Below are 17,352 nucleotides of genomic sequence, written 5' to 3' on the forward strand. Positions count from 1 at the left end.
AATGGTTAAATACACAATATAATACATCTGGTTGTATTTTTTATTTGACTAAATTTTTATATAAAATCAATATAAATTGTATTTTTCAGCTCAAACAGCTTTTGTAAATTCAAGCTACGATTTTGTTGAATATTGCCTTTGTATTTGTTATTCTTATAATAGTGTATTTTAAGCATGAGCTTATGTGTAATGCACTTAGCAGTGCGGTTCTGTAGTAAAACGAGAAAAGCAATCAATTAACATGATTTTCTACACCGAATAATAACATTTGCCGTTTTCCAATTTTCTAATGGATGGCATTTGCCCTAAAGTTAACCGATTTATGTTTTTCAAAACTTCCGGGCGATGAATATGCTTTGACGGAGGATAAAGAACATTTTTTTTTTTTTAGCTCAGACAAAAACTTTTGAGCTCGCATCGGCCACGTTTCAGAATAACGTCAACTATTAACTAAATTAAACGTGTACTTTGAGTCATTTCACAGCCGCTGTTGCTGTTTAACATAATATACTGTGATGGACCCTCTAAGAAACTTTATACAGACATTGGGGTGTGCTAATTGTTATGTGACATTTCGTCTATTAAACTCTCGACCGGACCGGACGGCGCGAGGGAAGCCCGTTTAATTAGTTAAAAGGTGTTTTTAGGTTTTCGTGTATAATATAATATACAGTACAATACAGCGCAGACGGACGAAAGTTTCTTTTTTTTGGTCGTTCAAACGGTTACAGCCGGCTAAGTCTGTCGAATACGAAGATTAAATACAAGTACCGGCCGTATCCTACTTAAAATATATTATATTTGTCGCGTTAAAAACTAACGGCAACGTTCTCGGCCGTTTTCATTATGCGCGACGCTCTTGTGTGTGTGTTTTCGCCAACACTCGGGCAAATAGTTGCACTCTCGCCGTCGGTGTTGTTTTAGAATTTTATATATATATATATATATATATGTACATTGTCGCAATTGTGAATTCATGTGTCCCGGCTGGGGGACATTTAGAAAACGCCGCCGCCTCCGTTTCACAATCCGCATTTTCTCTGTCTCAGTGGTCGTATCTCCCTGCCTGCGTTTGCCTCTCGTGCGCCCGCCCTTGTCTGTTTCCGTTTCTCCCTATGTGTACACCACTCACTAGTCAGACGACATTTTTCGACAAAAGACGTTCTAGTGGCGTACGCGACGCTTGTTGTGACCCACTAGAACATATTATTATTATTATTATTATTGTATTTACGTTTTGTACGGACAAGAAACAACAACACGAACTCTGAGGGAGGAGAGATGTTAATTTAAAACGCCATGCCGGTTGCGCTGAAACGCCACCATGTGCACACGTACACTCTACCGCGTCACCACTTGACCGGTAAAGCAAAAATTCTCCCCTTATGTGTACACACACACACACACACACACACATTAGTTTGCTACATTTGTCGACAAAATGAAAGAAAAATATATATATATATATACATGTAAAAAGTGAAGAATATTTTTTTTGTCATTCAAACGTCGAGTGCACCGTGGTATAACGAACCGCGCCTACGGTCTGAAAAACACAAACCAGACTCCGGCTCGTAGGCGGTGTGTGTTCAATCGACAATTACATAATATTGTCATGTTGGAAAATGTATAAATATACATAAAATGTACCAAACCAGGTGTCCTTTCGTGTTGTGGGTCACCGCACCGCTAGTATTAACATTGGCGACGCGGCACCGGCGGTCCCACCACGGTCTGGAGTTTTCCCGTATTGACTTTATAGCTTTTCGCGTCTGTTTTCCCCTTTAGAAAAGTATCCGGATACGACGCGCGGTTAAACTTTGCCAATACGCATATGCCACCGCCCTCGTGTGTAGACACACACACACTCGTGTTATTATATCCGTAGAAATGTGCGCGTACAAGCCTCGGTGTGCATTATTTACACGTCGTTCGCACGCGGCTGATCCTTTTATTTTTTTTGTGTTATGAAGAAAACCCTTAACGTTATCGTATGTTTTTTTTTTTACTTGCAGATGTCAGCTGCGGTCGACCTCCGCGGATCATCGAACATCCGGCCGACATGATTGTGGCCCTGCACGAACCGACCACGTTGAACTGCAAGTCCGACGGTCAACCTAAGCCCGAGACCAGGTGGTACCACGACGGTCGCCTGGTGGACACGGCTCGGGACAGCCGAAAAGCATTGCTCCCGGACGGGTCGTTGCTGTTCCTGGAGCCGGTGCACGGGAAACGGGACTCGGACTCCGGAACGTACTGGTGTGTAGCGTACAATTCCTTGGGCGAAGCCGTCAGCAAAAAAGCCAATCTAGTCGTTAAATGTGAGTAAATAAATCAATATTTCGCTTGAACGAAAGACGTTAGATCGTCATACGTCTTAGGTCAGCCGATTTCCTGTTTCTCATCAGCTGTTTTCTACTTGTTTTTAGATTTGATAAATGTCCATTTGAACTTATAGGTTGACACTTGCCAAAAATTCATATTCGCGTAAAAATGTCCCGACCACACTAAATGGAAATTCTTAACAACTTACTGCGTTGCAATATTTGCTTCCTGTTTGGTTTCCATGTTTCGATAAAAAGCGAAACATGTGGCAACTAACGAATGTTGTCTTAGTGTGGATCCGGCTTTAGCCTACTCTACCTCAACTCGCATTGATATTCCACAATCAACACTAGCTTACTCCCTATTCACTATCATTGTTTTTGTTCACAAGATCACTCCTTAGCTACTACTTATTTTATGTTAATTTTCCATTTGGCCCTTCCTAATCACAACACTCGTTCATTTTAAGGTTCTTATTTCTGTCACAAACATCCTCTGCCGTATATTATTCTAACGAAGAGTATAAGGTCGCCTGTTCCATAATGCAGAATAGCTGGGGGCAAATTTGATGGCAGGGCGATAGGGCGATACTTCCCTTAAGCCGAGTTTTTATTTTCTTTAAAACAAAATAATTAAAAACAAATAACGCAACCCTTTGCGAAGTACACAAAATTTAGTTAATTCGGTCTCACTACCGATGGATGTCCTCAGGGCGGCCCGCCGAATGTAAATGTTCTATATTTATTCATTTAAAGCCGTCGAAAGAACGTCAAATATTTTAACACATCGCGAAGATCAACTATGTTTTTGAAAAAAAAAAATAATTCCATTTCAGTAAATATTTTTATTAGTAGAGTTCCAGTAACGGTTATTTATGTCAAACAGGACCGGATTTTGGTAGTGCATTTCAGGAGAATCACGTTTTCCACGAGTGTATACAATAATGATAATTGGTTTTGACGTTGTGCAAAGGGCAAATAAAGCATGTTCGAAACATCCATTGCCAAAAGATGTTGTCAAAAACAGATAATATGTCAAACGATTGGTCATCCTTAAGCCTCGGGCACGCCGCGTTATAACGTTTTAAGTACACTCCGGGTTGAATTCGCTCACCAAAGATCATTAATCAAAGGGAAACGTCTCAACAAAAAAACAACACTCACAGTTTGAAAGTTTAACGATTTAATCGATTCGCGTAGTCGTCATTTCGAAATTTGCTCGAGTACTTTGCAAACTCTTCAAGTTTTTCCATCGCCGGCAGATTCGTTTTGTCTTATTGTTAAAGTTTTCATTATTTCTGGTGCTCAAAAAAAACCTTTTAAGAGTTCGACGAATGAATCACGATTCACGGCGTCTATAAGTATTCCTAATAAATATTTAATCCCGGCTCTTAATTATAGCTAATTAAACGAGCGCACTTAGGCCATTAGTGGTCTCGCAACACTGTTATATTTACTTTATATAAACGGAAATGCAGTGGCTTAGCCGGCAATCGGTTGAAGGAAGAGGGGAGGAGGGGTTTCAAAAAGAGAAAACGCTCATGGTATACAACTTCGAGTTTTTTTAATGTAAAGGACTAATAGACAAAATAATGTAAGAGTATGATTTATGAGTTACCGAATAGCGTTCAGACTATATTTTGTCATAATATGAATCGAATAGGCTGAAATCAAATAATCCAAAAAATCGGAAAATGAATTGGTAACACTGCTTGTCATCAGCTTGTTTCAAAATACACCAGAAAAGGCTAGATTTAGCCTTGAAAATAGTGGTTAGTATCAAAACTAACAAGTTCCATTGAATCATGTGAGTTTTGATATTTAAGGCATATCTTATTTTTGTACTACTCGCATGTCAAAACTCACATGTTCCAGACTTTAACCGAAAAAAACCTAGATAACTACTATGATCATAGATGTTGATGACAGGTTCGAGTTTGTTAGCCTAAATCACGCAAGTATACAAATTACATTTTGGAATTCTTATTTGCCCAGGAAAACCTTCCACCGGTTTTTTGCGCAAGGGTCGTGTGAGTTTTGATTTCGACCCACTCAATTTTTACATATTTTTTTTCAAATCAACGAAATAGCAACCGACTTACTTCACTCGCGTCTATTGCGCAACCGCTCTTGTCACATGACAATACGATATTATAATTATTTATTACTACACACATTTGCATCGCCGTCGATACACTTCCGCGTTATTTCTCCGATTCGAACACGCGTTATACGATTCACTTCCGGGCTCGGTTTAATCCGATTCTGCACGTCCCATAAGTCTGTTGCACTACCGTGTAATTTCAATGGCACACGCCGTTGCACAGCCGTGATTGACCTTTATCGGAGCCGTTCATTAATTACATTTGTTCCGGCACATAAACCGAATGTACGCGACAATATTGTGCCGTTCCGAAGTCCCCCTCGAGTGGGGAAAAAAACAAAAAAAGAGATATTATTATATAAACTTACTTACTTCAAAGGACGGTCGTCTCGTCTATGCGCGCACCCAGTTATAATATTGTATAGAAATAATAATAACAAGTATAACGTTGTATGTAGTGTGCGCACCGCGTTAATCCGGCTTAGAGTCCGAACAAACAAAAATAAATGATTGTCAAAAATGCATTACACACGGGGTGATTCATCGCTGAAGAGCCGGCCAATCTACCAGAACATTCAATTCATTTTTGCCATAACGCCGACTCGAAGCTGTTATTGTTCACTAGTTCTCAAATACACACACCCCTCTCTCGAACTGATTAAGTATCGCTTAAATGTGTATTATTACCATAAAATGTGGTTTATCAAACGTTAATCTATAAAATATTTACGTTTAATTCCTTCGCCCAGTGTTATATTCTAGTAGAAACTTGGGTTAGATGAATATTTTTGTCAAGGGCCAAGGATCAGGAGCTAATACGCATCATTCAGGCCCTATTTTTCCATAAAGCTGAAGGGTTTAAATATAAGTGAGTCAGTATATCAAAGCGTCGTTGTTCGTGATCAATTATTTTAATTGCGTTTCTTTTATTGTTTTTTCTAATGTGAGTACTGATGAAACGATTTTTTTTTTTATACTTTTTAAGATTCACGTGTGGATTTTTTCTAAAGTTAAAAGTAAGTCATAAAGATAAATAGGTATAGATAAAGATAATATTACATTCCATTACCGTTTAAAGTTTAACGGTCAGCAGTAAAAAGTTATAGCTCGAGAATTAATCATTAATTTATAACTAGTTATAGCCAATATTTTTTTTCAGTACAACTTCATACTCAAAATACCTAAAAACATTATAAGTAATCGAACATATATATACTGGTGGTACACGAGTTCACCTATTTCATTTAAAAAATTGATTATTTTGTGGTTCACATTTATTTTTATAGTTACCCTGTTATATTTTTTAATGTACTGTTTTTATTAAGTTTTTTATGTCTGGTATTCCACTCTGCACCTTCGACAGTGTGTATTCTCTTTTCATCAAGTGACCACTGACCATGTTGAACAGCTGCTACTCGTCTGGAGAGTATCTACTAGTAACCAGTTCAGCATGCGTGGTTTGTTACTTATCAAAGCGCTGCAGGTTTAGTACGATCGTTTGTGAATAACCCCGTACAAAAATCTATACAGTAATATTTTTGTGTTGTTCACTAATGGCGCGTGGGACTGATAAAATGCGGTATGCATCCATCGGTTAGGCCATTGTCGATAATTTAATCTGACCAAGGCGGTTTAATTCGCTTGCTTGTTTGACTTGTCAAAAAACATTTGGTCGGGGGAGTGAAGAGTATTGGGTCAACACGTGTGTAAAAAGAGAGGGGGCATCCTTAAGGTTATTGAAGCGCAAAACAAACGGCCGGAAGCCGTTTTCTTTTGGACACGGGAGCTGAGTGAAAATAAGAGCGACGGGGCAAGGGTTCGGTTTGGGGCGCGAGCGAGGAGCGATCTGGGGGGAGGGCCGCCAAGACAAACATTGCTGGAAAAATGGTCTTGTTTGATATTCCCGGGGGAAGCATCGAAAGCAAAGAAACCAACGGTCGTCTTGCCCCAAAACTTTCGACGGTCGGTTGTACTACGCTAATTAATGGATAAGGAATCAGACGTCTATATTGGCATGGTAGTATAAATAAATAAATAACAATTGAATCTCGTTACACGGCCAAACTCAAATCAAATGTCAAATAATAAAATATAAAAAAAGAAATAAGAAAGTTTTTTTTTTTATGGTAAAATAAGGGGTTTTTAAGTGACAGACGTTGCATTTGTAAGCTCTTTTAGTACATCCGTGTCTATGGGGGTGGTGTGTATCGTTAATTTAAGGTTCTTCTATATTGACGTCTCGCAGTAACGGAAAAATTAAATGAAAAAGCCTTTGAGCGAAGCGACGGGGATAATGCGATGGAAACCCGAGAACCGAATCCTAAAAAAAAAAAAAAAAAAACGCTTTACGCCAATGGTACACACAATATTATATATAGGGTTGTGCCGATACCGCAAACGAATTCAATCCATTACCGTGCGGATTGCATTCCGTTGTCATTTTTCCTTTGACAGTCGATTTTTTCTACCCATTTCCAGACTGCGAGTTTTGCTTTCTCTTTTTCTGTATGTGTTGCTCGGAAAAATGTTTACAAATAAGATTTTTTACCGAATATATTCGCGGTAAAATGCATTATATTATATAAGATGTTTTTTGCAGAGTTTTCTGATATTTTTAATAATAATGTATTGCTAAAATATTTTTTATTTTTATAAGCAAATTACTAAACAAGTAGTCACGTACCCATCACGACAATGTGAAGTGTAGATAAAAAAAGAGCGCATTCATATTTATAATTTTAAAGACAATGTACTCGGAAATAGTATCTCCTATCGTTAAGGGTGATATTGTGTCTTTTGAGTTGGAGAAGGAAACAGGATATTGGACAAACGTTGCTTACTGTCAAAACAAATAATTATTTTTGAGAATTGGCGAGTATTTATCGATGCTAAAATTGTAATCAGTTATAATTATAGAGTACTATAACCTTATATTTTACTGTGAAAAATTGCCGAAGGCCTTAAAATATAGGCCGCCGTGTGTGATGTCCTCTTATAAGTAATATTTTTTATGGCTGTGTTAGTTATGCTGATATTTTAGTAAAACACATTTTATGCGAATAATTAATGTGTCCAAACAGTTTTTCCAAAAATGAAAATCAAGAAATGATTTACAGAGAAAAAAAATACTGTATCGTATTACCTTGTACGTAAAATAGGGACTGTTATAAAACTCGGCTCCGTCGTGAAATACCAATCGAGTTGACTTACCCTCGACCGTGTCGCATTGTTAACCAGAGCCAAGGCAGACGAGTAAGTGGTTAAGAGTTGCTTCGGTGTTTTTGGCAACGGACTTAATGTTCGGTTGACATTTAGCTAAATCGATTGCCGGCGCAAAATATATTTTTAGTTCGAGTATCGAGAGGAACGCTAATTAAAAAGGCGGCTCGGCATGCAATCTTGAAATACATTTTATTTATTTTTAATGCCTCTGTTATATAAACATATTTTAACGGTCGCTTTATGTTCACTGTCAGTCCGTTTATATCGACGCCACCGTGATAAAACCGATATAAATTATTACTGTTCGGACGGAAAATCGGTGGTGGTGTGTCGATGGTAATTTATATCGTTGTCCATCCGGTAAAAACAATAAAATAATATTATGATCTTTTAAAGATAAAAATAAATGTATAAAACAGTATAAGTTATTAAAATACCGCATTATCGCGTAACGCGTACGTTGTGTAACTCGTTAATTCTTTGATTTGTTTTAATTGGTTTTCCTGAAAACGTATTCCAAATGATTGATAAATCAGTGATTTACGTTTCTTTGCAAAACTATCTTTAGTCGGAGCTTTTGGCTCTTTTGAACTTATTTGACAGCTTGTTGTTTTTCTATTTTTTTATCCCGGTAAAAATGAAACTATACACAAACATTAATTCCGGTTCGAAATAGATATCCCCCGCGTTCCTCGCTTTCCATTTAGGTAAAACGCATTGGATATAAACGCAATACCATATACACCAGGTGTAATTACCTGCCGGCCTATAATATCCAAAAGGGGTTCAATTAAGGTATCAAATAAGGGTTGTTAACTCGGAAACCAGCCGTTTTTGATACGGCGTCACGCGAGTTTTAAACGTTTTCGTTGCTGCTTGTTTAGTCGATAAATAAATAGAGTGAAAACTATATTAATAGCGCAAAATATATGTATACATAATAATATAGAACAGTGTCGGTATGAATATAATATTACCTTTGGTCGATTGGTCGGAAACTATTGTCGCAAGTGCGTTCCTTTACAAAAACGCAAACTCCGTGTCCAGGAATAGCGTTGTTACATACAAAAAAAAAAAATAAAATATAAAACAATTTCTTTGTGAAGAATTTTGTGTTGAAATTATTAGGTCCCGTACGATAAAGCCGAAAAACATCTAAATCTATGGAATAATTCGTTGCCTTTAGCTCAATCCATTAACCATTGTAAACGACCTAAGCTTATTTTATAATAAGCTTTTATTATGAGTGGTCGGACGGATAATAACACCCTTGACGGGCTCCGGCCACAGTTATACGATGACAACACGCTAATAATAATAATAATAAATGTAACAACAATAATATAATGAATCCCATTTGCACGCTGGAACGCACACAATAAAATATGCAACGGGGCCGGCTACTGGCAGTGGACGAAGACTGGCGACAATGAGCTGAATGCCAAAATAACCGCAGCGACACATTGTTGTGAGGGAAACCCGGCAAACCTCCCCGAAGTCGAGCAGATGGCACGAGCGTGTAAATCACCAGGCTTAAGCTATTATTATTCTACGGCATTATTGACAAGTATGCAAAATTTCGGTTCGTTTTTTTTTTTCCACTATTGTTGCACAAAATTATTAATAGAATATTCCTCGTTTAATCGCGGCCTTCCCATCCACTCGACGCGGCTATTTTTCACCGCCAATACCTATTGTGTCCAGCGACCAATATACAATAGTTAAAACCAGGTATCTGGTATCTAGTATAGGAATGTGTGTTTGTACGAAACAAATTGTAACACACCTCACGAGAACAAGAAGAGCCGTCGAAGCGATAAATTACATTTTTGATTGATCGACCCGAGATGAGCGTCTGGAAATTCAACGTTTGCTAATCGAATTTTCTTTTGCCGCCACGTTTTTTTCACCATATCCTCGCTTAGGCTTTTAACGGTGTACTCGAGAGCTATTTAAAAACCCGAACCCGATGCGTTTGAACGACAGAACGCCCAATCATGCATTGCATCACTATTATATACACTCGACAATCTCTCAATAATAATCGCTCTACCTTTTGGTGCTTCATGAACCCAAGATATTTGAGTCGAAACTCGGAAAGATAATAAGTTTTTAATTGCCAACGTCTTCTTAGTGTTTTATTACATTTCTTTGCAAACAAAACTTTATGCGGGAAAAGTGAACAGCACAAATATTTAATGTCAAGAGATATTATTAGCGTTTCGAAACATCCCGAGGTTGGGTTGTCTCTTTACATAATAGCATTCCAATATTGATCGGTTGAAGTTTAATCTATAGATAATATTATGAAATTTGTGTCGTACAAGAAAACCGCCCATAGGATGTTTGTTGATGTTATCTCTAAGTAATGGTAATATTTTCGATATTATGTAGAACATCAAGCCTTTTGGCGGATACGCCTATGGCCTATATGAACATATAATACTGTTCATTTATCAAACGGACAAACGCAAAGCGAATTCAATAGGTATATTTCGTACTTGATTACACACGATTTATAACTTCAAAAGGCTCGGATTCATATTGTAAAGCTTTTGTGGTCGTCCGTCATTTACTTTTCCTATATTATTATGTATTATGAATGTAAGCTTGACGTATCCAGCTGTGTCTTATAATATAAATTTGTATTTGCCGCAGACAAGTTAATAAAAAAAACTTATAAAATTAAAAATTTGTTTAACTATTGTTAAGTCGATCTACTTGGTGACTTTTGCATCATCGCTAAGCCCATCTTATGTGTGTTCCACATATATTTGCATAACCGTAATATTATTACAATGCGTTGGACATTCTTACACATTTCTTGATTTAAACCATTTTGGAAACGATTGATTAGTTTATCATTTCCAAATTAATAATAATATAAATAAAATTAATATTGTATTTTTTTTTTTTTTTGTAAAAGTGGTGACAGTCGCGATGATTCGATTATAATTTATAATGTAAGGAACATCGACAAAAGAAAATATATAGAACAGCACAAAATATTTAATCAAACAAGAGTGTCAGAGTCGTTGGAAATCCTTCAGAGCTCCAACAAACGCCGTCAGTCAAATAGTAATCCCATAAAAGAAATTCGGTCCCTTTTATACTGTCCTTTTGACGCACGAAATACCTTTAGTGTCAATAATAATCAATTTCGTTCGAAAATCCGAATAAAAAAAGAATAAATAACCATTTATTTTTAATAATATTTATTTAATTGAAAAAAAATAGGTAGGTATAGTGGCAATGGGAAAACGTGTTATTGGGAAACTTCTAAATTTACCAAATGTTCTGTGTTCGTAGAAAAATTGAATAATTTCGTTTCTATGAATTTTTAAAGTTCAGGTTTTTTAAATATTTTTTCAAAAATTATTAAAAACTAGTGGATTGAGTAATCGAAAATTTTAAATGTCTCTAGCACAAATATACTTCTTTACTATTAACTGTGAAAATTTGATGATTCTACAACATTTCAATGACACGTCGGGAAAAACTTATTTTGATGCGAGAAAAGATGTATTTTTTGTTTCTATAAAAACGACAATAAAGAATCAACATTACTATTTTGACACATACACACACACACACACACACTATTTTAAGCTTTAAATTAAAATGTTGCAAAAAATTGCCTATACCCACTTTATTCCTTAATAAACGTCGAGTGGGTGGGCGTCATTTTAATGACTTGAACGTTTACGCTGTCCCGTCGCGTTAAGCGTGTCGTCGCCGCGTTGTTAACGCCGATTTATAATCGGATAGTAATTAAAAATAATTATCCAAAGACCGTGTAACATGTATACCTACATAAGTAATGAAAGAAACGCAGGATGTAGCGACAGCAACGTTAAACGAATAGCCCACAGGCAGGTAGGTAGGTACAACGGTTTTTCTCCGGTAATTAAAACACGAGCGGAGCTTAAGCAAATGGGTCGGGCGTCGTAAAATGAAAATTACAAGTCCCTGCAGTAGGGGCGACCCGCGTTTATTAGTCGGCTGGGCCAATATATTTATACATGTATTATAATAATACTATCGTAGTAGCAAACTCGGCGAGGGCGAGATAGGCCAATAGCCGGTGTATATGTACGTCACGTGATATGATAATACCGTGTACGTCCAGCTAAATATTTCCTCATACAGGCAGCACGGAATATCACAGCATTATTGACCGCGTTAGTCGACAATTTAAGTTTATCCGTCGCGCCCAATCACATTTAAATCCGCTTCGGTTGTTCTCCTTCGCCCGCCATCACTCTATCACTTTGATCGCCACACCGCTGTCGCCTCTTTTGTTTCTGAACTTCCGACCTTACGAGAATATATTGTCGACGGCGGTCCTCAACTCAATTTTCTGTAATTCAATTTACCCCCGTGGGTATATATTTTATTTTGGCTGTGTGGTTGATGGCCGTGTAAAAAAAAAAAAATTATCCGAGCTCGTCGGACCCGCGCAGACATCGTCAGAGAACATCCTACTTTCCTATATCGGACACGTGCGAATAAATCCCAAACCGAAATCCTGGCACAAGTGTCTTATAGGATACCGTCTGTGTTGGCGTGTAAGTCTAAAAGCTGTAGTTCCTTTGAGCCCCTAATAGCACTCCTAGTATCCTTAGCAGTTAGCTTCGATTACGGATCTTAAAACAAATATAATCGTTGTAAATATTTTTTAGTAATTTGTAATTCATCGGACAACTTACATTTATTTGTTTTATTTATAACGGTTGTGTACAATTTATACACAATTAAGTTTAGTAAACCTCAAATTTTTGGTTTTTAAAGTTAAAAATAATAATAATTATACTATTCCTTGCACGCACTGTGTTTTTGAAATAATTAATTTTCGAGCCCCCAATCGTTGGTGATTTGTCATACGACTGTCGTCTAAGATACTTTTTCTGTAACATACACCATACCACCGGTATTACTTATTAAAATAGTATAATTGTAGATACAAAATAATATTGTGACAATATAGATTCAAATAATGCACGTATTTAATTTACAGAGTGATTCAATAAAGACAAGTAATTCATTTTCTCGAAAACACAATTGTCGGAGACAATTTAGTTTTATGTTATTTTACAAATAATAGACAACATTTCATATTTTTTTACAGAGCTTTATTATCTTTAAAATCTTAAACGGTAACGTATAAGTATAATTCACTTTTTAGATTAAGAATAATTTGTTGAAAACTTTGACTGACCGATAAGCACTTTTCGATATTACTTTTAAAGTAACTAAAGTTTAAAATTTAGAACGGAAGGTGAAGTGCTATTGCGCACGCAGACAAAACTAATACTACACGCCACGCCTTTCCTCCCGTCCTAAAATTTAAACTTAAATAACAATTGGTTATCGACCAGTCAAAATATCCATCAAAGTATTCTTAGTTAAAAAAAATTAGCTTAATATGTACGTTACCGTTTAAGTTTCAAACGTTGATAGAACTCTGGAAAATACTAAATAAGATAAACGTTTAGTAATTTTATATTATTGTAAAATAACATTAAAAAAGTTTTCAAAAAAAAAAAAGCTACAAAATTGCAATTTTGTTAAGAGTAAATGAGCGTCTTAGCCTTAATGAATCGCCCTGTATAAATATATACTAGTAAAAAGACTTTATCGGCTTTTTTGCTGACATTTGTGTCTGAGCGGACCATTTACTAGATCAAGTACACTGTACACACGCCGTTCGGGAGCAATCCCCAGACGATAGTACCTGTTGTTAAATTTATTGGAAAGCCAAACACAATTATTTTTATTGGCGCGGCGTTTAGTGCTAAAAGCAAAATTATCGATTTTCGATTTGGGCGACGGGCCTGAATTGACGAGGTAATATTTATTTTGTTAGATCTGTATATATATAAATATATGCGTGTGACAAGGATAAAGTATTGCGTCGACGCCTCCGAGAGTAAACAAAGCGGGTGCGTGTGAACGTTATACGATAATTTCGTTTTCCGGAAAATCATAAGTCCTTTGCATTTGTCAAGCGGAAATGAAATATAAAAAAAAAACACTTCCTCGAGCGACTCGGATACAAACATAGTAATATCGCAATAGTATAGAATAAAATGTACTATACACATTGTGTACAACGTCTTAGGGGTTGCAAGGGATAAAGTGTAAATTAAATCTCCGGGACCGACTTGAATTTCCAAGGCATTCGAGCGCAACGTTTTATAAAAATACAAATAAATGTAATTTCCTTAATCGATTGGTGAAAGGCGATTTGTGTCAAAAAGCCGGTGTATACCTAACCGAAAGTCAACTCTTTTCGGCATTTGTTTATGTACAATATTCATGTCAGATTATGTTCATGCGTTTTAAAAATATAACGGACAAGTATTTCATTGAAATCTTCTTGCGTATGATTTATCTGTCTAATTTGATTAACAATAGTGGATTTTCTTACCGGTAAATTAGCTTTGAGAACTGTAACTTATTTTTCTTGCTAATTAAGGCGAATTCAGTCAAATTCCATGTCGATTAAATTATTCTTGTTGTGTGAATAGCACTATGACAATGGTACAAAAAAACTCATTCATTATATAGTCAAAGTGATAATTTCCAAAACAGTATTTATCCAAAATGTTAGCACCATCATCGATTTAGGTCTAGTTACACTTAGAAGGTTCGTATCTTTAATTCAGATACTTACACTAAAAATGATCAATTATAAAACAACATTAATTCGGATTTCGGGCTTGTGAGTTTAGTGGAATCCAATAATTATTTTAACAAAACGTCAGATGGCCATTAAATGCTTAACTGTATACATTTCTTTAAGACATTTCGTTCTGAGAAGTACACTGTACCGGTATACATTAATAACGCCCTAGTTTCAAAAAGAAACCCTGTTTAATTATTATCCCCGGTATGCGCACTCGAGTAATTAGATCTGTCAGATTTCCAGGACATGTCAGAAAAACGTGACCAAACTTTTAGCGCAACTCCAAGTCAAAAACCATCACTTGAAGTTCACTCGAGAGCTCGGGCTGAGAATACTTTTATGAACTCTTAGCGGAAAAAGCCTTTAATAACACAACGCGAGCGTCATATCACGGTGGAATGCCAAGGCAGACCAAACTATGTATAGTATAGTAATACGCCGAAAATTTATTTTAAAAACTTGCGATCGACAACCGCCATAATATACCGTATACGATAGTCGGCTACTTTGTTTCCGCCCGTAAGAAATACTTTTTACAATTTTTGTAAACATATTATAAAATGAGCGAAGGCGTTGTTTAGAGTAGTCTAGGGCTCACTGCTTTTTCGTCGATGCGACGAACACAGGTGTCGTGTCGGGAATGTAGTACTTAACTGTCTAAAGCTATAAAGTAATAAAACTTCCCCGAGGTCTACTGAGAAACGTATAAAACCAGACTCGACTATAAACGGGAAAATATGGAAAAATCATCAAAGAATTTCCACCCTTAATCCGGCGATGGGACTGTAAGGGGGTCCTTTAGCACCCTCACATTTGTCGTTATCGCTTGTTCCGAAAATAAAACCACTCCAGTCCTTGTTTTTCTCCAATCTATAATATTAAAAAATATATTAATTGTGTTCTTATCCGCGCACTGAGATATTCCCCAAGATATTAATTAGTCTGGGCTTAAAATAAGTGCTTACAGCCAGGCGTGGAGCTAGGATTTTTTGTGCTAATAGGTATCTCCATTAGGTATGTACAATGTATAAATTAGGGGTAAGCAAACATTTATAATTTTTAGTTTAGAAAGGTCTTGTACATAAAGGTATTACCTTTAGAAAGTCTCGTAAGGGTATTCAAACGGTATTGTCACATGGGGACTACATGGTAATATGTCATTACACGATGTTGATATAAAAATATATAATACTTAACACGCTTCCCCCTCCCTAAATCCGTCACTGACTGCAGCTGTTGTCTGCGGGCCACGTCACGTCGGTATTGTTGTGCGAGGCTTAATGGCAAACATCATCCGATCCGTCTGATTTGCAACAGTGCTGAGTGGTACCGCGTCTTCGGCGCAATGTTGGGTCATGAATCAAGTGTACGATTGTTTTGTAATTAGCGCGACGGGCGGAAAGAGTCATAACCGTTTTGGAAGAAACGAACGGGTGAGCGTGGAAAACTTTTAAAATTACCAGGCATGCCAGGGGGGTAGTCGGGGGCAGGACAGGGAAGATGAATTTTCAGCGACACATTTTCATCGCACGTCATTTGTCATGGTTATAAACACATACACACGCCGAACGAGGACAGTTGCCTGTTTTTTTAGTCAAAAATCGATTACCCATCCGTCAGACGCCTAAGTACGACAGTTCGACGCGAGCTAACCGAGAGCCCGTGCCGGGCGGCCAAGGCAAACATCCATCAATTAGCCGTAGAAACCCGTGTAATTTCATGCTTGCACATCACCGCGGACGGCCGGTCGTTTTTAACGAATTAACTACACTGCACGTCCCAGATCGGTCTTACTTTGTCAAAATTGAAAAAAAAAGTACCTGCGCGACAACTACGGCCGCGCCCGAGCAAATCCCTCTGAAATTGATATGCTACTTACATCGTGTAACTGTGAGCGGGAATTCATCACTACCAAAATGATTTATTATACCGCCATCCGTTTATATTATACACACGATCTTCTCGCAGGATGTTATTCATTTTCGTACTGTCGTCCACGTAAACGTGCTTATTAAAAAACAACCAAAGGACAATAATTCGTATGGCCATTGCCGATAAATAAGGGCCAGAATGAAAATCACAACTTAAACCTTCACAGCATTTTTTTCGAACAAAAATAAAACATGCAGCGAAGGGTATTATTAAGTAAGTACTACTTAATACTGCTTAAATTAAAAAAAAATTTTAATTTTTTTTAGTTTTAGTTTTGTAGAAAACGCCAAATTTTTAATTGTTCCTAAACATTGTGCAGTAAAGGATTAAGTGCTCGAGTACGTACGACAAAAAACAATAATATTAATAATACGTAGGGTGACTTTTTCAAACGTTTAACGCGCCAAAATTTTAAAGCATAATTAAACACCATATTTCGCGGCGGACGGTGGTATTTAGACTTTGTTTATTAACAGTCATATTGTTAACACTTAATGGCTCATACCATACATAAGATAGCGGCGATAAGAATGTGTTTTATTCAAATGAAAAATATACGAGCGCATACTTTTAAAATAATTAATTATCTGTTTTCATAGGAAATGTATGATTAAAAAAAACAATCATTAACTAGACAATTAAATTAAATATGAACGTTTCAAAAGTAAAATTTCCAGAATGAAGAAATTCCGAGGCAGTATTTTTTTTTTAAATAAAATATTCTTAGACTACTTAAATATTTAAATAACTTCGTCATTTGAATACGGTAATCGTAGCATTAAAATTCACCGAAATTGTTCAAGCTAAATTTAACTACAAAAATAGTTTCATGTTTATCCGATAAATCCACAGTAGTTTTGGGCAAAATTTACATAATGCTCAGCGTACAAATACCTGACTCATATCACACTCCCGAGATACTTTTCAAACTCCGTTATAGCTGTACACATTTTTCTTTAACTTTATACCAGTTGAAAATAAAAATGAGCATTGTATCTTGGGACCTATGGTTGTCGACGTCTCCATGGTCATTTGTTAATTTATAATATGTACTTAAATAATATTTAAACAATAATTATTTT

The 17,352-nt window shown here is 36.5% G+C and overlaps 1 protein-coding gene across 1 annotated transcript in view; it reads left to right on the plus strand.

Moving 5' to 3' along the window:
- The window catches only part of LOC126843958 (protein sax-3-like), a 66,994-nt gene that overhangs the window by 36,619 nt on the left and 13,023 nt on the right, over window positions 1–17,352 (plus strand). Inside the window, exon 2 of the mRNA XM_050581771.1 lies at window positions 2,016–2,321. Within this exon, the coding sequence (XP_050437728.1) occupies window positions 2,016–2,321 (306 nt within the window). The remainder of the gene's footprint in view (window positions 1–2,015; window positions 2,322–17,352) is intronic.

This window comes from Adelges cooleyi, unplaced genomic scaffold (assembly GCF_023614345.1).
Source record: "Adelges cooleyi isolate 19-005CV unplaced genomic scaffold, UGA_ACOO_1.1 ACOO_flye_CR_arks_rails_tigmint_CR_PRNA_108, whole genome shotgun sequence".
Taxonomy (NCBI): Eukaryota; Metazoa; Arthropoda; class Insecta; order Hemiptera; family Adelgidae; genus Adelges; species Adelges cooleyi.